This window comes from Chanodichthys erythropterus, chromosome 22, assembly GCF_024489055.1.
Source record: "Chanodichthys erythropterus isolate Z2021 chromosome 22, ASM2448905v1, whole genome shotgun sequence".
NCBI lineage: Eukaryota > Metazoa > Chordata > Actinopteri > Cypriniformes > Xenocyprididae > Chanodichthys > Chanodichthys erythropterus.
The window spans coordinates 32928828-32956137 of record NC_090242.1 but is presented as its reverse complement, the minus strand read 5'-3'; the positions used below and the strand labels follow the sequence as shown (position 1 = coordinate 32956137).

The following is a 27310-nucleotide window of genomic DNA, read 5'->3' as shown; positions in this document are numbered from 1 at the left end:
AGCATATACATTTGTATTTTTTTCTAAAATGTCCGATCGTTTTGCTAGATAAGACCCTTATTTCTTGTCTGGTATCATTTAAAGCCCTTTGAAGCTGCACTGAAACTGTAATTTTGACCTTCAACCATTTGGAGGCCATTGAAATCCACTATAAGGAGAACAATCCTGGAATGTTTTCATCAAAAACCTAAATTTCTTTTTGACTGATGAAAAAAGAGATTAATATCTTGGATGACATGGGGGTGAGTAAATTATCAGGAAAAGTTTATTTAAAAGTGGACTAATCCTTTAAAATTGACAACACTAATAAGGAACATATTGAAATAAAAGGAATAGCTCACCTAAGAATCATTTTTGTTGGACTATTCCTTTAAAGCAAAATGTGTCGGACTTCAAACCAAAGCTGATGCAAACTCAATACTGATGAACACAGTTTGTTCTCACACACATACACACACACATAGAGAGTGTTGCTGAAAGGTTAAGATCAAGATCAATTTGCATCTTGATACATATCCCATAATCGCAAAACTTGGCTGTCTCTTGGCGACAGTAACCAAGGCTACAAGGTTCTCTGCTCCAGTCAATAAAAAAAAAGAGGAAAACAAACTACACAGACAATGATTCAGAACACGATTAAGGATCCAACCTCAGGACGGCCCAGCACGGCACAGTCTTACACACATCCGCAGGATAAATTAGACTTGTCGTTAGCGATATGCGGTTTTGGGGCGTGATGCAAAGATTTTAATTGTGATTTTAAAAGTGTTTTCCAGTTTAGACTGGGAGAGATGATGATCCACGGCCCGGCAAGCTTCCCATGCATGTGCAGGAACGTATCCTGAGTGGTTCACGCTTTTAAGAATTAGTTTCCATTCCAAAACAACTCTATTAGAAAGACAAAAGAAACCAGAAAGCCTCAGAATCATTCATATGTTTAAAATCAGTCAATACTTTATGTCATCATACAGGTTTGTATATATATATATTTATATATTTACAGGTGAAGAGACCCTCTGAGTTGCGTGTGGAGCGTTTACGGTCACATCTGATGGGCGTCTTCGTGTACTGATGGCTCATTTGCAGGATAGTTGGGTGAATCTCGCTAAGAAAAGGTCATATTATACCCCAAAATCCAATTTCGATAATGCGAAGAAATGGATTTAAATGCTTAATTGTCACCAAAATGGAGTGAATTTTGAATTTGAGATTAAATGTGACCTGGACTTGTGTAACTGTGTGAGATCGCTCATCTTACGAGTGTTTGTTTAAGCGGAGATGATCGGTAAGACAGACCTGTGAGGGCATAACCATTCTATTTTCCTTGGATCCCATAAAAGGACATTTGATGACATCACTTCCTGTTGTTTAACAAGGACAAACACCCAACAGTGATGTGAACATATAAAGTGACTCTTTAGGCTGTTTAACACACACAGGCGCTCCACACACACACTCCAACTAAAGAACAGGTCAGCACACCTGCCGATTGACAGGAGGGGAGGAGCTGTGGGCGGGGTCTCAGTCAGTCACAGGAGTGCATTAAGTCAATGAGAGTGGGTGTGGTCTTGAACAGCCAGTCAGCGCTGACGAATGGCTGTAAGGACATTAGGAGGAATGAGGAGGGTGGGGTCGGAGTAGCGTGGGTGGACTTGAAGTTCTCTGAACCTATCAGATCTGCTCTTTGAAGGCTCCCCGGGCAGCAGTGGAGGCGGCGTTAGCGGCGGCGGTCTGCACCGTCTTGTTGGCCATGACGCCGGTGGCGAACTCCTGCTGCGCCTTCTCGAAACTGGCGCCGGTGGTTCGGTACAGCGCATGGACCTGCAAATAAACACACAGATGTTTGATTCTACTGGAAATAACATCTATATACTTATAATATTTATACAGTTGTATCTATATTTATACTTGAAACAACTAACCTGGCTAAAAATGAAGAGAAATGAAGGACTGAACTGGAAAACCAATTACAACTCCTACAATTTGACTGATTTTCACTTTGGTTATGGTTGTGTTATTATTCTATTTATTAAAATTTTGAATTAGATTTTATTTTTATACGTGCAGTTTTCATTTTAATTTGCATTTTATTTTTAACATTTTGAATTAGATTTTATTTATTATTTTCAGTTTTCATTTTAATTTTACATTTTGAATTTTTATATTTTCAGCTTTTATTTTTATCTTTATTTTATTTATTCATTTTATTTCAATTTAGTTTAGTTTTAGTGATTTTATATTGGTTTAATTTGCATTTTATTTTAACATTTTAAATTAGCTTTTATTAATTATTGTCAGTTTTCATTTTGATTTAACATTTTGAATTAGTTTTTTTTATATTTTCAGCTTTTATTTTTATATCTTCATTTTATTTATTCATTTTATTTCAATTTAGTTTTAGTGATTTTATATTGGTTTAATTTGCATTTTATTTTAACATTTTAAATTAGATTTTATTAATTATTGTCAGTTTTCATTTTGATTTAACATTTTGAATTAGTTTTTTTTATATTTTCAGGTTTTATTTTAATATGTTTAGTTTTCATTTTAATTAGCATTTTAATTTAACATTTTTAATGTTTTATATATATGTATGTATATATATATATAAAATTTCAACATTTTGAATTAGCTATTATTCATTATTTTCAGTTTTCATTTTGATTTAACATTTTGAATTTGTTTTTTGTTTGTTTTTTATATTTTCAGCTTTTATTTTTATATATTAATTTTATTTATTCATTCATTTTTATCTCCATTTAGTTTAGTTTTAGAGATTTTATATTGGTTTAATTTCTATTTAACTAACATTCTGAATTAGTTTTTATTTTTATACGTTTAGTTTTCATTTTAATTTAACATTTTTAATGTTTTATTATTATATATTCAGCTTTTATTTTTATATATCTTCATTTTATTTACATTTAGTTTAAGTTTGTGATTTTATATTGTATATTACATTGTATTGTATATATATTGTATTGTATTTTATATTGTATATTTTTTATTTAAATTCAACTTATTTAATTTAATTTCAGTCTCACTTTTATTACTTAAACTTACACAAATTAAACTAAAATAATATAAAATAAGTTGAAGTATAAATTTAGTGAACAATAACAACACTGTTATGGCAAATGTCCAAGCAGGTGCATTTGAGGTGAAGCAAATATGTTTATATGACATGAATTTTGTGTTTAAGGTGGATCACCTTTTTAAACATGATGAGAGACATGACAGCTGACGCGGTGAAGAGGGCAGCGATCAGGATCATGATGATGCCGACGGGAATACTCGTGTTCAGCCCGGTCAGTGCAGAGATCCAGCCACTAAACACACACACACACACACACACACACACACACACACACACACACACACACACACACACACACACACACACACACACACACAATCAGTCATTATATCACATAGTCTATGATGAAACAATGTAAAGAAAGTGTCTGAAATTAACATTTTTTTCGTAACAGTCAACATTTGCCCATTTTAAAAAGCATTTTTCCCATTTATGGGGGAATATTTTTTTTTTTTCTTCATTAAAATCGGCATGTCATCCATTTATGTCACACATGTCATCTGAACAAACTAAATGACAAATTATCAAGTGAAGAATTATGACCAAGTATAAATTCAAGTGCATCTGTAAACAATCCATTTTTAATAATGATTCAGTCACTATGTTTGAAGAAACGGCTCTATACGGTCTGTGGTCACAGTAGGTTTTCATGTATTCACTGTTAGAAGTTTTAAAATTGTTAATTTTGGGGGTTTAGAAAGCATTTTAAAAATAGACTGGAATCTATTTGCAGTCTAATGTGTTTTCTCACCTGGCTCCCCAGCCTGTAATGCCAATGGCTTGCAGCACATGGACACCAAACTGGCAGATATAGACGAAGAAGAACACAAAGAACCTAAAAGAGCTGTCACTCCTTCAGAGGGAGAAAGAGAAAACGGTTACAATCTGAATTCTCCATAAAAGGTACAGTGTGTGTGTGTGTTTGTGTACCTGAATGCTCCATACAGGGGTCTGTACCAGCAGACAAATGAACAGGGTGTAAACAGCATAAACCAGAGCATAGCCAGACCAAAATCCACTCCCCTCGACGCATCCACACAGAACCACGACAAACAGCCGAATATATTTGCAAACAGCGTCCCCGTGTGGACTGGAAGAGAGTAACATGAGAGAAGAGACCATGAATGAAACATCACCCATAGTTTAGGGGGAAAAAAACTCACTATAAAGCTTTTTTTTTTTTCTTTTTTTAAACTGATTAAAACTGACTAAATTAATTAAAAAAAAAAAATTCTAAAAACATAATGACTGTTTAGCAAACTTAAACAATGTTTAAAATAAAATAAACTAGAGTGAAAAAAATTAAAGTGTTCACCCAAAAATGAAAATTTTGTCATTTATTACTCACCCTCATGCCCGTAAGAGATTTGTTCATCATGAAAACACAAATTAAGATATTTTTGATGACATCTGATATATTTCTGTCCCTCCATAATCAGCCTTCACAAATGAGGGGAGTGGAAGCCTAAATTCAATCTGTTTATCATATAAAGTGATTGAGTCTCTTCAGAAAATTTGGACTAAACTGCTTGATGGATTAGTTTTACGCTCTCTTTATGAGTTTGATAGTGCTCCGTGGCTAAAGCTAACATTACACACTGTTGGAGAGATTTATAAAGAATGAAGTTGTGTTTATGAATTATACAGACTGCAAGTGTTTAAAAATGAAAATAACGACAGTTTTGTCTCCGTGAATACAGTAAGAAACGATGGTAACTTTAACCACATTTAACAGTACATTACCAACATGCTAATAAAACATTTAGAAAGACAATTCACAAATATCACTAAAAATATCATGATATCATGGATCATGTCAGTTATTATCGCTCCATCTGCCATTTTTCGCTATTGTTCTTGCTTGCTTACCTAGTCTGATGATTCAGCTGTGCACAGATCCAGATGTCCTGCCCTTGAACATGGGCTGGCATATGCAAATATTGGGGTCGTACATATTAATGACCCCGACTGTTACGTAACAGTCTGTGTTATGTTGAGATTCGCCTGTTCTTCGGAGTTCTTTTAAACAAATGAGATTTATATAAGAAGGAGGAAGCAATGGAGTTTGAGACTCACTGTATGTCATTTCCATGTACTGAACTCTTGTTATTCAACTATGCCAAGATAAATTCAATTTTTAATTCTAAGGCACCTTTAATTTGTGTTCTGAAGATGAACGAAGGTCTTACAGGTGTGGAACAACATGAGGCTGAGTAATTAATGACATTATTTTCATTTTTGGGTGAACTAACCCTTTAACTGCTCATTTATAATTTTTATGAATGTTTTATCCAAGAACCTGTTAATAATTCAAGTGGTCTAAACACCCACCATCTCTGTTATATTAACAGACTCATTTCCAAACCTCTTCAGAGTCACTCAGAAGGTGCTCCATTAATAGTCAAGCTCAACACCAGACTGTTCAATCATTTATATAATCTAAAGCAGAGCAACAGTGTATTCACCACCCATCATTCACAGGGAATCCTCCTGCTGGAATCAAATTGCACATCTAAGCATTTTCCACCAATACCATTTGTTTAGTTTTTTTTGTGAACAAGAAGAAGCATAACCTTCAGAAAATATTGACTGTAAACCTCAGGCGGGGGTCAAACTAAACATTTATATAAACTATTTTATTTTGTATTTCTTTTGTATGAGGTTTGCAAATAAAAAAAATTGTATGGGATTATTGGTAAAGAACATAATGGGGAGCTCAAGTTGCACCCTATTCATGGAAAATGCTTTCAGTCTCAGAGTCAACTGCAGTTTTGGTGTGGAATTTGGCAGTGTCATACCAGAGAGAGAAAATACCTTACGGTTCTTTCACCACATTTACTGCACAAATAACTCCGGTCCCTCTCTGTCTCTGCCCAATTCCCTCCCAAATTCCTACACAACAAGGTCAGGCGAAACTTAAAGTCTAGTCTGATGATACCAGTCACATGATACCTTAAATCACATGATGCATGGTGGCTCCGCCCCTCCCTTGCTTGTCCAATACCATGTGACTGATCTCCTCCAGTATGAAACTCATCAAATAGAAGTCAGATTCTCTGGGCGGCACAAACAGTCCTGAAGTCTATTCAGTTCATTTAATTTCCCAGAAGTCTTAACACTATTATTACATATACCAAAAACCTTCCCAAACAGACACGGATAAAACTCATCAGCACAATCATGTGAGTAAACACTAATGCACACCCTCTGTATTAACAGCCAGTTAAAAGATTAGTTCACTTCAGAATTCAAATTTCCTGGTAATTTTCTGTTTCTGTTGTCCGGCCTTCATAGGCATAATGTTTGGTTTCAGTTTGGCAGCTTTTTTTGGACTGCTGGCATTATGGGATTGGTCGAGGGACACTCACACATCCAGAGATAGTACATGATCTTAACGGTTTTCTGGAACTCCACAGGTATGTCCACCGATATGTCATGATAGAAACACGGACCCACCGGAAACTTCTCTGGAAGAGGAGGCCAGTTGTTTTTCCTGCCTTAGAAACGGGAACCAAACAGGAAAAAAAGAATTAAAAATAGAAAGAAAGAGGAGGATGATGCAACATGAGCACAATGAAGAAAGGTGGTTAACTGGGGTACAACTGCAACAGAATGATAATGTAACTTGTAACTCATGGCGACTTTTGGTTAGAATAAGCCGCAAAATTGTAGTTTGGTTCTCTTGGTTCTTTAGTTCTGAACCAAAAAGAAACGATAAATTTAGTCCTGGTTAGCTTAGCATTCACACTGCCAGTTTAAGACTGAATCTAAAGATTAAAAAAAAAAAAAAAAAAAAAAAAAAAATCACCAGATATCCTTGAGTTTTCTGTCCTTATTAGTGTTTGCATCGTGACAACACATCCTGTTTTAGGTTCGTTTAGATGTCTTTGTTCCATGCTACATTATTATTTTAGTCGAACTGCACCAGATTTAGTTAGGAAGTGGATCGAGACGCACCTTTTTTAAGGGTCTCGGTCCGCTTGTTTGGTGCACACCAGGGTTCAGATGGCAGTGTTTACACTTATTCAAATGAACCGCATTAAAAAAGCAAATGCACCAGAGTTCGTTTTACCCGAACCAAACCTGAACACATCCTCAATCAGATTTTATGCTGAATTGTGGATATATAAATCTAACCTGCCCCATATGTTGTGTAAAAATAACTGTGCTGGCAAAGCTGAATTTGCAGCTGATTTGCTGCTCAAGAAACTTATTTTTGTGGAAACTTTACGGATTCTTTGAAGAATATAAAGTTCAAAAGAATAGCATTAATTTGAAACAAATCTTTTGTAATATTATAAATGTCTTTACTGTCACTTTTGATCAATTGAAGACAAAAACTTCAAACTTGTGAACAGTAGCGTGTGCGCTTGAGAGCGCTTCAGTTCATTCGCTATATGTGTTATGATGATACAGAATATCTATGGAACTGCTACAACCAAGTTTTCCCGCGGAATTGGGCTACTTTAACACTTTTGCCGCGTGCTGTTTTTCATGTCCACGGGTTGAAGTGACCCAAAATAACATGATATTTAGCACCTGCGAATTTTACGCAGATTTTACCCCCCAAAACGCGATTGAGATAGTTTTGGGCTATTTTAGAGAAGCAATTGACCATTCACAAAGACCTGCCTCCTTTAGTTACTGTTACTATGTCCGACAAGCCATGCCCCTCTCACGCCACAAATCAAGTTCTTACACAGTAAAAAATACACGGAGCAAAGAGGACACTGAAAACGTATCGACAGACAAGACAGAGCAGGTTACTTTTGAAATGAAACAAAGTCTCAAACCTCAAATTTTGTAATTTTTAAAGAAATTTAAACAATAAATACCGTTTTGTGGCTCTTTAATGTGTCAGGACAGATCGCTGTAGTGCCTCAGTTCAAGCGGCTCATGAACCGATCATCTCTTCTTACTAGTTCATTTATATCATCAAATAACATGAATGAACCACATTTTAACCACTGAAAGACATCAGTACACATAATTTTTCAAGTTCAAATCCACCAACATTGATATAACTCCCCTGACGGCTCTGTCGGACAAAATGGCGGATTCGGCATTATGATTGGTTAGATCGCCTGTCAATCAAACTCCAGGCGAAGGGACAATTTGGCGGGTTTTGTTGTGAAAACCTGGCAACCCTGGTTACTACATTCTAATAGAAGCTGGGTTGTTTTTTTCCACCCAGTTGCTGGGTTGAGCCTGTTGGGTTATTTTTCCCATGGTTGGGTAGTTTTTGTGTAACTCAGCTGCTGGGTTAGATGCTGGTCAATCTCACTGACAGTTAAACAATACACCCCTCCTCCACGCGCTCTGCGATGCAACAACCCAGCAGTGGCTTAAGGCCCCGATATACTTCAAGCGAAGTTCTTTTTCGTTCTTCGTTTAGGGGTAAAACGAAGTTCGAAATACGTGAGCCGTACTGTAGTTGAACATCTGACGCCACCCACACTGCTGAGAGTGACGGTTAGAGGACCAGCCGAAGCGAACTTATCCAGAAAGTTCGCTTTGGCAAGCTGTTTCGAACTTCCAAAACAAACTCCAATTGAGTTTCGTTTCGGCCTGATTTTGTTCGAAATGATGTCACATCAGTTCGTTCTTCAATTTCGTTTTAAGTATGTCGGGGCATTTAGTTTACTACAGCAACCCAGCTGATAGGTTACACAGAGCGCAGGGGTTTTGCATCCTCGTCAAGAGAGAGCAGATCTCAATGCCACCGAATTGGTACTTTACTTCGTTAAAAAGTGTTTATATACATTTTATTTTGTCTGTAAAGTCTTTACAGTGTTGTAAATCATTTTATTTAATGCAGTATACAGAGATGAGATGTCAGTCAGCATATCTCGCATAAATAAACTGATTTTTATTCATTATAATACTGAATATTAATTTGGATGTTAAAATATGTTTTTAGAACTCTGTACTGGAATATATGTGAAAAACAGAAGGAAACTAATCGAAGCAGAGAGGAAAGAGAAATTTTTTGGCTGTGGCGAGTTTTGGACATTGTGCTTTTTGTTCGTTGGCGTGAGAAAAAATAAATGAAATATGGTCGGATTTGTTTTCAAACGTAAGTTATTAAATATTTAACTTTTAAAAAGCAATTTCATCCCAAATTGGGTTGTTTTTAACCCAGCATTTTTTTTAGAGTGTAGTATCTGATGTCAACACAATATAATATACTTGCTCTGGACTGGCACTAGATTTGCACGAATATATGTGCTTGTTGTTTATCGTTTTAAAAGCAGAATGTGACGGTTGGTCAGTGTGGTATTTGTAAGGTTTCTAAGTCAGTAGCTTCCTGTGTGAGCAGTTTCTGAGCAAAATAAGCTGTACAGCATGGACCAGGCTTGACGCAAGGCTAAAAACTCACCTCCTGATGCGCTGAGAGACTGCATCTCTCTCTCCCTGCGGTCCAGCTCGGCGGCTTTCCTCTCCAGCTCCTCCTGTCTCCTCAATAACTCTGCCTGGGCTCGTGCCTGATCCTACATGCACACAGACAAAAGGCGGTTATGAACACAAATACTGCTTATAGGCGCAGCAGAACATAACTTCAGTTAACATCACAACACACAACTGATTCCAAAGGCATTTTCTCAGACTGTTTACAGAAGACACAGCTGTCAGAAGCTATCACAAACCGTGAGGGCCTGTGTCTGTCTGACAATGCAAGTCTACATTATATCTTATCTAATGAGTTGTAACACATTGTAAATTTGAATATGCCAACCCATATCGTAACTGATTACGGCAAGACATCTGACCTCAAGCAAAGTGTGTAAAGCTTTAACACCGTTCAAAAGTCTGGGGCTGGTAAGACTTTTGAATGTTTCTGAAAGTCTCTTATGTTCACCAAGGCTACATTTATATGATAAAAATACAGTACGAACAGTAATATTATGACATAATTACAATTTAAAATAATTGTTTCATTTAAATATATTTAAAATGAAGTAATTGATCACAGGAATAAATTACAGTCTTCAGTGGAACATGATCCTTCAGAAATCATTCTGATATGATGATTTGATGCTCAAGAAACATTTCTGATTATTATCAATGTTGAAAACAGTTGCGTTGCACAACATTTGTGTGCAAACTGATAATTTAAAGGATTCTGTAAATAGAAAATGAAAAAAAAGGCAATTATTTGAAATAGAAATCTTTTGTAACTTTATAATTATCTTTACTGTCACATTTGATAAAAAAAAAAAAAAAAAAAAAAGAATCTTACTAACAATATTGTACTCAAGCATGCAGACGATGAAAGTTTCGGGAAAAAGTTCTTTATTACTTTATATGCCATTAATAATTACTTAAATGCAATGTTTACTTGATTGTGAGATACTTAAAAGCTTCATGCCATTGTTTTAGTTTAGTTTAGTTTATTTTAATATTTACAAAGTATTAAATATTAATATAAAATAAACCAATTAAATTAATTTAATATTAATACATGTATTTAATGCATATCTTGTCAATACAGTAACACAATACAAGATCACAATCACTATAATCATCAGAAACAGTACGTCAGATTACCAAATAAAACCACCAGTGAGTCACAATATAAAACCACCTAGCATCAGAAACAGCCAATCAAATCGATGAAATCGAAATGTTATGATCAGCCACTCACCTTAAGGGTTACTTTAGAGTCGGATTAAGACAGGTAACGACACCGCTAGTGAGATCTACGTGACTTCTGGCTGGTTATAAATATGAATATGAAGCCTGACTGAAAATGTCAAAACTTCTACTTCCGTAAACGGAGGTGGTTGTGGTGTAGGCTAAATATTACATGGGGTGTGAGAGTTTTTGTTTGCACTTTATACTGTTTACCAAATACACACTGTAGACTTTGGAAATTGTTCTTTTATTAACAGACCGTTTTTAAAATCCCAAAACCTTTGGCATGTAAAGTTTGTGCTGAAATGACTGAAACAGTCAGGTATGTTTTAACCAAAAATAAAGACCCAACCACACATGGGCCTTGTAGCGGCAACACACTCTGCACTCATTACAGCAGCGTCCCAGATTATAATTTTAAGAATCACTCTAAGCCAATCTGTTGATGCATACTGTCCTTGTTTCTGGGTCATTTTAAGGGCTCAGAAATCCCCAGCTCTCCCTGAAGGCAGCATCACGTGACACACATGGCTTAATCAAGCCAGTGGGCAACAAGTTCTTTAACAAGCCTTCTGTTGTCACCCTGAGGCTAAACTTGTCTTTGCTGCGTACTGCACACTAAAAACTACAGTAACAGACACTGAGCCCAATAACAGCAGGTTCTGATTTGCCTTCTGGATCACCTTGATGTGTCCTAACTCAAAGCATGTGACGTCACCACACAGAGCAGGAGCAAGTGAGTCATCTGATGCACACCCAAACTGTGTCTGTGCGTCCATATGTCTGGAGCGTGGCATTCCCTCTCCCTCAGGCGTGCTGAATTATACAGCATTACTGCACTCGTGAGCAGACCGGCTCCGAGCTTTTGCCTGCTGGAAGCTTCTGTTGTCCTACTGAGCATTTGAGTCCAAATTTATAAAAATCAAGAAGGATTTTCAATGGTGAATACCCTCTGACAGCGACGTTTGCATCAGGGGTTCTGCTTCATATGGACCCAAACTCATGTGCGGCCCACCACATTTAAAAAATAAATTCCAGTTTAACAATTTATTTTTGTTTTTAAATTAAATTAAAATGGATTAAATGAATTTGTTTGAACTATAATGTTTTTTTGTCATATAAAATCATTTTGGTGATCATATGTTATTTTCAGACATGCGCAGACCTACTATATACGGACGAACAAACACTTGCAAGCGCTTGATTTGTCAGAATTCCAATAGTAGCCATTATTTTTGCAAATTTAGGGATCGAAATGGACAAATGTGCTCTTAAAGTAGAAAAATGAAATGAGGAAAATACCAATGAAGGAACACATTGCAAACAAGAAGAGTCGTAGCATCAGCAGCGAAAATAAGAAGAATGGATGAATCAGTTTGTTGTCAATGAGCGAGATGGGCAGCCTTTGTTTGCTCTGTAGTAAAGTACTTGGCATATGCAAAACGTACAATGTACTTGTATTTTAAATTGATAAAAAATAACCGCATTGACGCACTCGCGGATGCTGCGCGAGGGATTGCGACGTGACAGAATGCTTGATATTGTCAGAGATTGTAATTACAATGCGTTCAACGTTGTTTGTAAAAAGAGTTGAGTAACATTTGCTTATTAAAGACGTCTGTGGCCAATAAAACATTCTGTCATTGTTTGGTGACTGTTACGATGCTGCTGAAGAGAATTTACATCTAGAGTTAAATAGTAAAGTGCTTGTATACATTTGGTGTATGTTGATTGAGCATTATTATCTTATTACTGTAATGCTAATGTCAGTAAGTTAGTTTTTATTTGGTGGAATACATTGTTCTCATTTTCTTTGACATACTGTACATCAGGGGATTGTGTAACGTGAGTTTGTTGAACGAGAGTTTCATTTTGATATGAAGAAGTCACACTGCCAGCCATTTCAACACATTGTGAAATAAAAACACTGTGTAAAAAAGAAGAATTTCTTATAGTATTTGTTGATTTTGCACAGTGTGGCCCACTGGGAATAAAGGTCGAGAACCACTGCTCTAAGACAATGCTGAAGGAGTACTCAACTTTATGCAGTCAATTACAGTAAAAAAATATAGCTGCAAGCAGCCATTAAGGGGCCAAGCACATAGAAGGCACGATAAGTCATGCCAACATGAAATGCCATAATAATGATACGCCAATGCATTCGTAAAATATAGCATTTTGCAACCAAATTCAAAATGGCTGATATCGGAAAATTGGGAATTGTTTGACTTGGCATGCTGCACCGAATCTAAAGAGACCAGTTTTGTGATTTTTGGTCAAATCGTTCAGAAGTACAGAAACAAAAATAGCCATTTTTCATATCTCCAGACCAGTAGTGACGCGCCGAAACGCAGCATGTAACCTCAGGTCATGCTTGTGATGACATGGACCAAGTTTAGTCTGAATACGATAAAGCATTGCGGAGATACAGCCTATCTATTTTCGCAAAGCGTAAAATTAATTCCCCCGTTATTCAAGAATGGTATGACGAATCGTCTTGAATTCCATAAGTTTTAGTCTGAAGATGGTCTGTTTCCATTTTCATGTAAATGTGACATTACGTGACATTGTTTACAAGCTGTTATTGATGTCTTTGAACGATGACATGAGACTATACTATTTTCGGTAAGTTGTACTTTATCTTTTAACATACCTTCTGATGTTCATTCATGTTTATTTTGTGTTGTAACTAGTAAAAGCAGAAGAGATAATCAGTTCAAGTGCGACTTCTTTTGAACTGAGGTGCTACAGCGATCTTTCACGGCACAATAAACAGCGCCAAAACTTTATTTTTTGAATTTCGTAATAAAATTGGCATAATTTGAAATCTGAGACATTGTTTCATTTCAAAAAGTAACAAAGCACAAAGATTACCGCGATTTATTTGGATGGGATGAGCGCTACAATGTTCTACTAATCGATTCTTGGGATTTAAGAATCGATATCGGTTTGTGAAAATGAGAATCGATTAAAATCAAGTAATCTATATTTTTACCCAGCCCTACAACTAGGGCTGCATGATCAATGGAAATAAGCTGCAAAATGGCTTAGCGAGATCATGAAATCAAAAAGACTGTGATTTAATTAAACACATGCACTGCATGTTTCAAAGTGAAGCACGTGTTCTTTTACACGTGAGCTGCTCAGTTTTTTCAGTCTTCCACAGTGGCCTGTTTTTCAACATATGCAACAATCTCTGCATTTGAGTTGCTTATAACATGCAAAACAAGCTGTGCGAACCAGGAAAAAAATACATTTTAAAATCACAATTAGATTTTTCCCCAAATCATACATCTCTAACATAGCAATATCAAGAAGGGACATGATGCAACTTTCTATAAAGCACTGTTCATCCCCTGAGGACATTAGTGCCATCTCAAACGAATGATTTAAACTTCACATTTCTACTTTTACACCCTCTTATCTGCTACACTTCCATTTTAAGTTAATGAAATAGAAAATAAAATGAGTTGCATGTACCTGTGTCTGCTGAGGTTGAGTGTAAGCTGGCGGTTCTTCAGTGGGTTTCATGATGGCTGGCTGTGTGTTGGCTGTGGGCGGGACTGATTTAGGGGCGGAGCCTGGCGGGACCTACAATGCCACAAAATAAAATGTGAGACACACAACGTCTTACAAAACACCACACAATTTCATATCAATCACAACACACACAATAACAACTTAACATCTTTTCATTTCATTCAGAAATCCGGACTGACTGAATGTGTTTGTTGGTGTTTTGAATGTTCTGGATCATTCAGAAATGAAGCAATTTCTGTGCACAATTAAGGAGAAAGAAAATGTAATATAAATACCTTCAGTCGACTGACGGGTTTGTGTGAGTGTGGGCTGTTCTGGGCAGCGAGCCCTACACTGGTACAGCTTCACTAGTTATACCACACTGTGAATGATGTTTATTGTTGGTACTGTATGTATGCTTGTTTGTTTCCTTGTCTGCATCTCTCTCTTTTTGTTTCTGGCATTGTTCAGAAAAAATATACTACTATATACTAATTTTGAAATATACAATATGTACAAAGCACACCGTATACACACATTTGGATGACCTACTACACTTACACGTACATGTACAGTATAAAACAGAGCACACCGCATGGAATACTAGATCCCACAATGCAATGTGTTTGAACTGACCTTCCATTATCAGCATGATGAAAGAAATGAACATCAGCCACATTATCTGTATTAGTTTTGTCAAAAGTACTGACAGCGGAACAAAGTCGGTACTGAAATTTTAAACATGTGACGCTTTGAGCGCTGTTGAGCGGATTCGTAAACACCTCTGATTGGTCATTGTGTTCACGTGCTCATCAGATATGTCTGATTGGCTACAATAAGCATTATGCGGTTTGAAATCTTTATCGCTGCATTATGCAGACTTTCACACATTATTTTCAAAAAAAAAAAAAAGTAGTATATACTGTGCAGTATGTACAAAAGAAGCACTTCCAAACACAGATGCAGATGGCGAGCCAGAGTGCATTGGCAGATGGGATTTTCGACCTGTTCTAATTATTACTGTCCTTAGGAAACTTGCACACAATAATCTGAAGACAAAATTCACAGCATCTCATAAGTGTCAGTTTGTCTGTGTACTGGGCGTCTCACCGGCTTCGAGTCTGTGAAAGGGTTATACTCCTCCAAGCCAGGTGGGGCAGTCCGCGTTACTTGTGTCACCGATGGATCCTGAAGAAAACAAAGAGGAAACAGCCTTTAAGTATTTATCTGTTCAAAAAGAAGGAATTTTTACTAGGATATTATTTTTTAATCAATATGCATCAGTGTTGGGGGTAACGCATTACGAGTAACTTGAGTTATGTAATCGGATTACTTCAAGTAACATTATTTTAAACTGATATGCACACACTTGTAAAGGTTTTTGTTAATTTTTGTTGATTTAGTAGTAAACTTTAAATCTGATTGTCTGACTATATGCATCTTCCTTTTTCTAAACAGAAACCTGACCAGCACTGATGATAGTTTCTTCCTCAGGAGCGCTCATCAACCTGGTACTTTGTAAACATGACTGTTTCCAAACGGACTGATAAAATAAACCTGAGTAAATTCGGCCAATCAGATCAGTGCTTACTAGATTGAGAAAGCACTTTCCTGTTCTGCATGCAAAATGCATCAGATGTTTAGTGCACAGACTGTGGGCGGTCCATGGGTTTGCCGTCTGAGGCTCAGACGAGGCTTTGTGAGACTATTGTTATGCATCTTCCTGCATATTTATGCAAGTGCTCAGAGCTCCTGTAAATCAAAACAAATTCTTTGTGTGTGAGATCGCATTTAGCAAATAAAGCACTTTCTGATGTTTGGTTTGGCTTTACAAAATTGAACAGTGTATACAGTTACAGTAGATACAATTCTATAGTAACTGTACGGTTGTTTGGCTCATCGTATTTACACACATCAGCTGCAGGGTAAAAGAACTTCAAAGCAAGGCCAACTCTTTCAGAAACCATTATGATTATGACTTCACAATATATGACCACCTACATAAACACTATTCAACTTTGCAACAAGGTTCTACAACAAACAAGCTTAACTGCTGCTGTTAAACAACCATAAAACTTAGATCTAAATAACCGGCACTACACAAACTCAAACTTTGCCATCACGTGATGCTGATAAGGGCACGATTATCTTGACTAACGTCACACAGATGTTGTAGAACCTCGAGAACTCCAGACCGAGCCAAACTAATCCTGACACCCAGTGCTGAGTCTGCATCAGATTAAAGCACAGAACAACAGAGAGAAAGCAAACACATGAGCTGAGAAACTCATTATGTCACGCTTCAAAGAGGAAATACTACACATTCTGTTCTCCGTTTCCACAGCCCAGAACATCAGGAATATCAGACGGAACCTGTAATTTTCTCCTGCCTGATTCCAGTAATTTACACAGAGCAAAAAGCTATAAATAGATGAGTGGGAGAGACCAACTCTGGTTCAGAGCAAAGATTACGAGAGATCAACCAATATTGCTTCTCTATGACCGATACAATACCAATTAGTTTTAAATATCTGACAACTAGGGGGTCTTGTCGCAATATTAGAATGTGATGAGATTTCTCGTTGAGTGAAAAGCAATATTGCCATCACGAGTGTGAAGGTAAAATTAGTATAGAATATGCCACCGCTACAATTACATTACATTACGGTGTCCACCGCAGCACCGCCTCCATGGTTGTTTTGCTTATAGAAATAAACATTTGATTCAATTGCATTACAGTCGCTTCAATTGTAAACTATTGTAAACATCTGCTCCGCTCATCCAGCATGAGCTGCAGAGTTGTGCACACAATGCAGCAGGAATCACAGTTCACGGATCACGTAAAGCTGCATTCATATGGGGCTTCGGCATTAACGCTTGACGGAGGGCGTGTCTGAAGCTTGTGTTGACGTGACCGTTATAATGATAACAGCCAATCGCATTACTTTTCAGTGTTGCTTGAAGGCAATTGGCTAGCGAATGCTCTAGGGTGTTTGCATAAAGCGATCTGATTGGCTGACGCCTGCGTTGGTGCTTGAAAAGTTGAGAAATCTTCAACTACTGCCACTTGCAACATGAAGGCAGCGATGCGTCGGCACTAGGGCTGCACGATTTATCGCGATAAAATCGCACGCGATATGGCAAAGGCTGCGATTATTTAATGCGCAGCTTGTCAGAGCTTTACGGCTCTGTGATCAGTATTAAATGCTTCTCCATCTGAAAGCCAGAGGGTGCTCTTGCGCAGAAACTCAAAATTTGCCCTGTAGCAGAAGAAGATAACACGCATCATATCGCTCTAGCTGAATAAACAGAAGATTGAAACACTTTGATTAATTAAACATGACTAATAAATACATGACTGCCTTATTGTGTGTAAGAAGCCACATCACCTCACAGAAGGATGCTCAACGGTCGTTATGAAGTGAGTTTGGAGTAAAAACATGTTATTAAATGTTGTCTTTTGTTGGACAAGAGACATGTCTGAAAAGAAGTTTGACGCGTGTTGCTTTTTCAAATGTACATTATAAGCGACTCAAACTCACAGTGCTTTCAGATGGATTAGCATTTGGAGCCATACTTCATTGACAAGCTGCGCATAAAAAAAGTAATCGCAGCCTTTGCGGTTTCATAAATCGTACTAAGAAGTTCAATGTTCAAGTTCAATGTTATTTTTCATATCATGCGATGTATTGTGCAGCCCTAGTCGGCACCCACAATTCAGTTCGGCAACGCATGACGTCACCCATTCAAAGTAAATGAGAAGCGTTAACGTCGGCGCCCCGTGTGAATGCAGCGTAACGAGAGTAAGGCGAGATGACTGACAAGACCATGCCTGAGAATTCACCTAAGCGTCTGATAAATGTCTTATCTTGTAAAATTCACGCTCAGCACTGCCGCTCTCTATACACAGAGTAAGTGCGATCGCGAATTTAAAAGCGAAAGTAAAATGCGAGCTCCCTAATGCACTCATTAATGGCCATTTCCTGCATCAGCATCACATGCATCGCGCTGCTCGCATGTACAGCGTTGGCCAATACTCAGTTGGCCTTCTGACGTAGAACGCGGAAGTGCTGCACTGTTTACTACATTAAAGGAACACTCCACTTTTTTTGAAAACAGGCTCATTTTCCAGCTCCCCTAGAGTTAAACAGTTGAGTTTTACCGTTTTCGAATCCATTCAGCCGATCTCCGGTTCTGGCAGTACCACTTTTAGAATAGCTTAGCATAGTTCATTGAATATGATTAGACCGTTAGCATCGTGCTTAAAAATGACCAAAGAGTTTTGATATTTTTCCTATTTAAAACTTGACTCTTCTGTAGTTAAATCATGTACTAAGACCGACAGAAAATGAAAAGTTGCGATTTTCTAGGCTGATATGGCTAGGAACTATACTCTCATTCCGGTGTAATAATCAAGGAACTTTGCTGCCGTTCCATGGCTGCAGCAGTGCAATGATATTACGCAGCGCCCGTGAGCCCCTGCTTGCACAGGGAACGTGCCTTGCAACCATGGAGACGTATGTGAGAGACGCTGCGTAATATCATTGCGCCTGCTGTAGCCATGATACAGCAGCAAAGTTCCTTGATTATTACGCCTGAATGAGAGTATAGTTCCTAGCCATATCAGCCTAGAAAATCACAACTTTTTATTTTCCGTCGGTCTTAGTACACGATTTAACTACAGACGTGTCAAGTTTTAAATAGGAAAAATATCAAAACTCTTTGGTCATTTTTAAGCGCGATGCTAACGGTCTAATCAGATTCAATGAACTATGCTAAGCTATGCTAAAAGTGGTAACGCCAGAACCGGAGATCGGCTGAATGGATTCGAAAACGGTAAAACTCAACTGTTTAACTCTAGGGGAGCTGGAAAATGAGCCTATTTCCAAAAAAGTGGAGTGTTCCTTTAACAGAATAAGAGACTGAGGCCCTGTCCACGCGAACATGGGTATTTTCAAAACCGCAGCTTTTTCCATGCGGTTTGGCAATTCATCCAAAAGCACATGCTGCCTATGTGTGGTTCAGAAACCCTCGGATTTCATCAAAAATATCTTAATTTGTGTTTCAAAGATGAACGAAGGTCTTATGGGTTTGGGACGACAAGAGGGTGAGTATTTAATGACAGAAATTTAATTTTTGGGTGAACTAACCCTTTAATTCCAAACACAGCAGAGAAGAGACCTTATTAAACTCCTGTGTTTCTCTATAAAGAGTTCACTATTTCCCCACTAACTAAACCAGAGATTCATTTAAAGCACAAGGTCCAAAGAGCGTTAACTACAATACCACACACACACTAAAACAGCCCCTTGTTTCCATAGCAGCCCCAGTATGCAGAGCTCAGGTCCTGAGGCGGATCCGTTTCATACGGCTGGTGAACTGTCAGGACTCCGGAGCCATGAATATTTCAGTCTGTTTAATGATAAATGTTTAATGGGATAGTCATGCACACAAATACACATTTGTAGTAGCAGGATAACACTGTATCTATCTCTTCAGTAATCTATCATATACACACACACACTGTGAGACAGTGATGCCACACTCTATGATCACCTGACATGAATCTGGCATGTTCCCCCTCTGTGGCCGTCTCTCAAAACCTAGTGAGCTGCCTACCTAGAAAGCATTTTAAGTGTGTCTGAACATCCAGACGCACACAGGAAAATTATCTAGATGAGCAACACACTAATGCTTTGCATACTCAAGATGTAGTATATAATATTAAAATAAAATATAAATAGTAGGCTATAAAATAAAATAAAATGTTGAATAAAAATGTCTTTTAAATATATGCACCTAACAGAAAAGTAATAATTGATTTTTTGGTAATCAATTAAGCTCATGCTGATGTCAAAGGGGTTTGTGGTGTCATTTATCAATTTTATGATGTATGCATGGTGTAGTCTAACGTATACAATTTCACCATCACTAGCGAAGCACATACTTTTAGTCATAGACACAAAAGTAGGCAAATTGGGGCGGAGCCAAAGTTACGTTTGAGCCACTTGTTTTGTTTACCTGATTGTATGACACATTAATCTGTTGATGCGCTTTAACCTGTACCCCAAACTGTGAAGATAAACTATTGAAAATGAACGTTTATGTCGCATCACTCTATATGCGGCTGCTCACATTCACCAACCCGATTCTAAAGCGGGAAACTCAACCCCAGCAGTGCGTTTGGGTTTGACCTCCTTCAGTGCTGCGTTCTTTCAGGACTACAGATGATTTCAGGATGTATGCGGGGGCTCGACACACAAAGCAATCAAGTATTCACACAAATGAAAGCTTATTTTAGACAGTAACAAGATTAGTGTTGAATATAGCCGAGATGAAAATAGTGCAAATCAGATTAATGCAAACAAAACTGCTGCAAACTTTCCTGAGCAGATGCAGAACAAACCCAAGGTGTTAGGCTGGTTTGACACGACTGTGGTTTATGTGGAGAAGATTTTCTAAACAAGGGTTTATTTGTGTTGTAAAGGCCATCTGAACACTGACTGTACTGAGGATGTTCACTATTAAGGTCAAATGTTGTTTTGGAAAGGACAGACAAAAGAAAGCAGGCTTGCGTGGGTTATAAGACATGTGAAACCTAAAATGTCACCTTACGGATTTGCACAAGTAAAAGCTACAAAACCGCAAGTACGTGAAAATAATGTGACAATGTGATTTACAAAAAACAAAAAACAATATATAAACTGTAGTATAACATTTTTAAAAAAGTACTAAGTAATAACCATGAGCCATGAGGGCTGAGTAAAAAATATCAATTTCTTGATTTTAATCGATTCTCATTTTTACGAACCGATATTGATTCTTAAATCCCAAGAATCATTTAGTCTAGTCTGTTTTTAGTTGATGAATGAGCAGAATATGTAGCACATCCCATCCAATAAATCGCAATAATCTTTGTGCTTTGTTACTTATGATATAAAGCAAAGTCTCAGATTTCAAATGACGTCCATCTTATTATGAGATTCAAAAAATAAATACCGTTTTGGCGCTGTTTAATGTGGCGTGACAGATCGCTTTAGCGCCTCAGTTAAAGAGAAGCATGTGATCATCCTCTCCTCCGCTTTAATACCAGTTACAGCGAAATAAACGTGCATGAACATCTGAAGGTATGTTAAAAGATACAGTATATCTTACCGAAATCTGTATCATGTCTCGTGTAATCGCTCAATCAGTGTTTTAACCTCTGAAAGACGTCAATAAAACAGCTTGTAAACAATGTCACATAACGTCACATTTACCTCAGAAAAACTATATGTTAGTCAGCTAGAAAAGTGAACTCTAGAGAGCAAATATAGCTATGCACCGTTACAAATTCATTATAATATTTAATGTTCTTCAATATTTAATGCATTTTTGAATAAATCAGTTAGGACAGCCACGATTTAAATGTTTATATTTAAAAAAATATATTTTATTTATTATAAAACATCATGTAATTTAAGTGTTTGTATATAAATAAGTCAATTTTAACCTTCAATATTATTATAGTAGTACCAACTGACTCCCATTATCAATACTGAATCGAATCGAAAGCATGTGAATAGAAATCGAATTGAATCGTGAAAATTCCATCAATACCCAGCCCTACAGATTAGTATGCCGTTTTCTTGTTCTCCTATCTATCTCACAGGTTATGGTTTAGTAAAATATATTTCAGAAAACCTGTGTCCAAGTATCGCTGAAAGCAAATTGCAGAAACAAATCCACCCGCCCACTCTATCGGGCAAGAAAGTGACAAGACATCTTGATGCTGAGACACAAGGGCTCCTGACCGAAACTTAGTGAGCTGCTTACCTGTCCTGAACAACATAAGGCATTATGTAAACCTGCATCTATTATATAAATATAAGCTCTGAAACTCTCATTCAGTGAAACCACCTCTGTGTCCCGTGACAATAACATTCCACCAGTGATGACGTGAGTGGCTAAGAAACTAAAATAAAACGACTTCTTAGTCACCACTCCCTCAGCAAACACTGTGAATGAAGGCAAACACACATACACACACACAGTGACAGTGGCTCACTGTAATAGGTTCCCCTGCATCTGCAGAGCGGCCCAGATCTCCAGAAACATCCATCTAATCAGATCATTAGAGTTTTCTCTCTCGCTTCTTGTGTTCTCATTACGACCACTGAGTGACGGACAGAATCAGACGGACCTCATTTGGATAGTCTACATCCTTACCTTAGTGGCACTGTACACACACACACAGCTGACTAATTTTACGAGTCTGACAGTTGCTGCATTATGAAACCACTATAATAAGGTAAAATCTGCTCTGTCAGAGCCACATGCATGCATGCGTTCAGTTTGTCTCAAGCACACACCCCGTGCACCAGTTCTGCAACATCCTGCAGCACGCCTACTTGTTGAGGCTGCATCATTTCAGACTGTTTAGGCATGAAGTGAGACTTGTTTCTACAAGGATCTCATCCAGGATAAAGACTATTTACTCTGTGGTTTCATTTAAATTGCCTTCATAGTCACAAATGTTTAACTTAATTTTTACCAAACAGCAAACTCTGGTGAAGAATGCTTCATCCTCCAAAGAGTTTGTGTTTTCTGAAGAACAAATGAAAACTGTCTTCATTTGCATGCCGAGGAGAGCTAAGGTGGATGTTTTGATTAAATTAAATTGTGTTTCTAACACAAAGCTGTTGTATTACAAAATCATTACTTTATGATTTCATGGTGCTTGTGCAGTAGTGTTGGGTAATTTTCAGTAGAGGTCGACCAATTGATCGGTTTTGCTGATTAATCAGCACCGATAACTGCTTGCTTGGTTATCCGCAAACATCGATACTTAGTTTTTCCAGGTTGCGTCCATTGTTGGAGTGGATAAGAAAGGTCCACTGTCACAGTACGAGATCGGCCTCTAGAAGTGAAACAACTGACGCCTCGTGGAGTTTGTTTTGACACGGGAGACTGTAAGCTGCACAGGGCAGGACAATTCAGATACAGATTTAAAACAAAGATAATGAAACTGTGTGTACATGTGTTTAAATAAGTTTATTTGTCTCACACAAATGCATCAATTCGCTTCAAAAGGCCTTTATTAACCCCCCGTAGCCACGTGGAGTACATTTTATGTTCAACGGATGCACTTTTTTGGACTCATCCTCCAATCACTCCCATTATAAAGCTTGAACGAGCCAGGATATTTTTTAATATATAACTCTGATTGTGTTTGGCTGAAAGAAGAAAGCGGGCGTACCTCACGTTAGGGCTGGACGATTAATAGAAAAGTAATCGAAACCGAAATACAGAACCTCTAACCTACGTAATTTTCGATTATTTCGGCTTTTTAATCTAATACTTTCCCCTTAAACATACTAATGTGTACGTGCAGTCGCGTGACTCCACCCTGTCCAGTCAGCGGCATGGAAGCAACACAACGGTGAACTCAAAAGGCAAATCAACACACAGACAGCGCATGAGTGGTGAGCCCCAAAGTGAGATCACTTTCACTTGCATCTTAACTAAACTTTGTCAGTTGTAGGTGTTTTAAGGCTTGCCAGTTTGGACATTACAGCGATTTTAGACCATTGGATGTGTATCCTATTGAGGTACTGCGCTGATGCATTGTGACACACGAACATTCATACAGACAGAAGCTGCACATAAATGTTCTGAACTAATTCCACCAACATCTGGTATCATCACAGCAGGATTCAACTAAGCTTCTATACCAAAGACTACAGAATAACACAAGACGCGTCACTCATATTGATTTGAATGGGAGAAAGTGCAACGTGTAATATGGCGGAATAAGTCCCGCCTTCTAAATAAGAGCCAATCGCCGATTGGTAAAGTCATCGCATCACTGCAGCGGCTGTTAGAAGCTCCGGTTTCTATAGAAACAGTCAGATGTGCGCCTCCGAAATGAGGCACAAGACGCGCATTTAGAACTGTGCATGCGCATTAGCTTGATCCAGCCTGAAAATAGCGTTTTTTGTCATGATTCGAATGTTTAGAAACAAAATTCATGAGACAGTTGTTGTTATATTTCATTGGTGATTTCAAATAGGAAATTTAATCGAAAGCTTGACAAACAGATTTAGAGAATTTCATGTTTCCCCATTCAAAGAGATAGGAGCTGCACTTGAATGCCTGAGAGGTGTTTCAAAGATGGCCGCTGAGTGAAATGACTTGTCTTAAAGGGACTTTGTTCTATACTTAAATGAAGGTGCCACTATCTGCATGATGATTGGCTGAGATGGAGCAAACATCTAACAGGTTTCCTGTCAATTAAACATGAGTTCTCGAAGCAAAAACCAGCAAATTAATCAACATCTCCAAGCTCATTTCTATCAAGACAGTCTATATGCACTGAAGACGTGAGTCAGAAACACAATGCAATCAGAAAGACGCATGAATTATTCAGACATGTGCCGCTACAGTCGGTCGACTACTGGTGTTGAGTTACCACGGCAACCCCATGACAGACTGCATTCCATTACTGCTGATCACTTAACGAAATATCACGTCTGACCAGCTGAGTTTAATGATGACTTAAGAGGTATGCTTTAATAGAAACACTCCTGAGGAGGTAAAACTGCTGCTGTTACTGGTGTGTGTGTGTGTGTGTGTGTGTACAAACGTTTGTGTGGGTGGTTTGGTATCAGAAATGAGAAAGAGAGAGACCTGGGTGACCAAAAGAGGTCTAAATGATCATGTCCTATCCGGCCGAACAAAGGCCACAATCTGCTGTGCATGAATTTGCATTTGTCCCCATGCACCTCCAGGACAGGTTCGATCCCACCTGTGAGTCTACAACACCTGTAATGTCAAACATACAGATTCTCCCCGGAGACTACAAGGAAAAGGAAAACAACGGAGGACAAACTCCAGACAGATGGTATAAAATGTGTATAAAAGCAAGGCATATGAAATAATAGTCTCATTTCTTTAAATGAAACAATCTATTGAACCTTTAGACAAAATGTAAAAGAAAAGTGACCCTGGACCACAAAGACAGTTATAAGGGTCTTTTTATTTAATTGAGATTTAGACATCATCTAAAAGCTGAATAAATAACCTTTCTATTGATGTATGGTTCGTTAGGATAGGACAATATTTGGCTGAAATATAACTATTAGAAAATCTGAGGGTGCAAAAAAAAAATCACCTTTAAAGTTGTCCAAATTAAGTCCTTAGCAATGCATATCCACTCACAAAAATACATTTTTGATATATTTATGGTAGGAAATTTACAAAATATCTTCATGGAACATGATCTTTACTTAATATCCTAATGATTTTTGGCATAAAAGAAAAATCGATTTTGACCCATACAATGTATTGTTGGCTATTGCTACAAATAAACTTGTGCAACTTATGACTGGTTTTGTGGTCCAGGGTAACGTGTGTGTGTGTGTGTTGTTTTGTTTTTTTAATTGATTAATATTTGATCAATTTTATGGTTCATATAGTGAGAATATCAACATCATACCAAAGGTCCAAACTGAGCAAAAATATACAATTTGGTGCAGATGTTGAAATTTATATGTACAAAAAGTAAGATGAAATTCTGATGCTCATAATGTAAATCAGTGAGATCTTTATAACATTATAGCAGATACTTACATAAAATGCATATAAATATCAGTAGCCACTCTATATATGCCAATAATGTCTTAGTTAGATGATATTAAATGCTTAGTTTAAGTAGTTTTAAAACATATAACGCAATGCAATACAATGATTGAGAGATAACAAGTAAACCTTCCTAAAAAGCCTGATGATCATATTTGATACTGACATTTTTGAACATGAAACCTAAGTTGCTTCAGTACAATAAGTTTTCATATTGAAATATACTAAGTTATTCTTACATTTACTTCATCAAAATCAGTAAAGATTTCACAGTAAATAGACATGTAAACCATAACCTGAGGGTGGACATTTTTACAACTACACTAAAAGGCTTTTACTTGCGTGTAAACTATCAATCAGAGGACTGAAGGCATGTCATAGATTGTGCAACAGGTTTTTCAGCAAACTTTTGAACATGTTAGTATGCAATAAATGTAGAAATTAATATGTCACAGCAGGCTTGATAGGGTTAACTCTTTTAGAAAGTGGTGTTATATCTACTAAATTCACCAGCTTTGATGCATTAAGGTGCAGAAACGACAAATGCTTCCATATTTGGATCAATGCAGCTGCACAAAATGAAAAATAAAACAGGCTGCAGGGATCTAATTCCCTCAGCTGACCAGAGCCGCAAACACACACAGTCATATCACTGATCAAAACAGGGCGGCCTACATCCATCCATCTATCCCAGCAGCCCAAACACACACTCATCATCCTTTATTGACCCTAAACATCATTATTCACAACCATTTACAGCCTTTAAAGGGACCATATTCATTTCAGACACTGACAGCTTCAATAACAACAGATCATTCACTAGTAAACAGACACTACAAAATATAACAGAAAGCCCAAAACATGCCAAATAAAGCCCAGGTTAGAAACTAAACCTAGCTTCTGTCATCTTAATATATTATTAATAAAAATAAAGCCGTAAGCGATTAAATGCTGATATAGTCAAATGTAATTCAGAGTTTATTAACGGCTTCTTTGGACTGAATTGAGCTCATAATCCGAATCAGAAACCCGGTAACGTTAGTAATAATAATAACAAAGATACTTTGATAATAATAAAAGCTAAATAACAAAACCAAAGACGCCAATAATGGCATATTTTTACACAAGCGACTGCTGAACAACAGGTTCGGTCTTTCCACTGAAGATATAATGATTAAATTACTTTATTTTGCATAAAGGTAATCGAAATGTCTCGAAAATGTATTGACTTCATATGTAAAAACCTGGACACCGAATCACAATAATAAAAGCAGCAGTGTTGTGACGTTACCTGAAACGGGTTGCTGAAGTCCGGGTCCGCGAAGGGATTGCTGTCAAAATCTGACATTTTTCCGGTTGATTTGGGCTGTAATGTTAGACTAAATTAACGGTATTCGGTAAGAAACGCACCAGCAGCTCAAGACTGATCCGCAACCGCAA

General features: G+C 37.4%; 1 protein-coding gene across 2 annotated transcripts; it reads right to left on the bottom strand.

Annotated features, from left to right (window-relative positions):
• Nucleotides 1-201: 201 nt before the first annotated feature.
• On the bottom strand, nt 202-27310 carry scamp1 (secretory carrier membrane protein 1). Of its 2 annotated transcripts, XR_010893613.1 has the most exons (10): nt 27162-27310; nt 15362-15439; nt 14213-14323; nt 9477-9588; nt 6466-6594; nt 4028-4187; nt 3849-3950; nt 3212-3329; nt 1002-1821; nt 202-888 (listed from the first exon to the last, which is right to left on the bottom strand). XR_010893613.1 is itself a non-coding variant. In XM_067376268.1 (9 exons), exons 1-9 carry the CDS (start codon nt 27216-27218, stop codon nt 1672-1674), a joined length of 1017 nt encoding a protein of 338 aa, XP_067232369.1. In that variant the 5' UTR covers nt 27219-27310; the 3' UTR covers nt 203-1671. The 2 variants fall into 2 exon arrangements, 1 of the variants encoding a protein (XP_067232369.1); XM_067376268.1 differs by having other exon boundaries at nt 203-1821.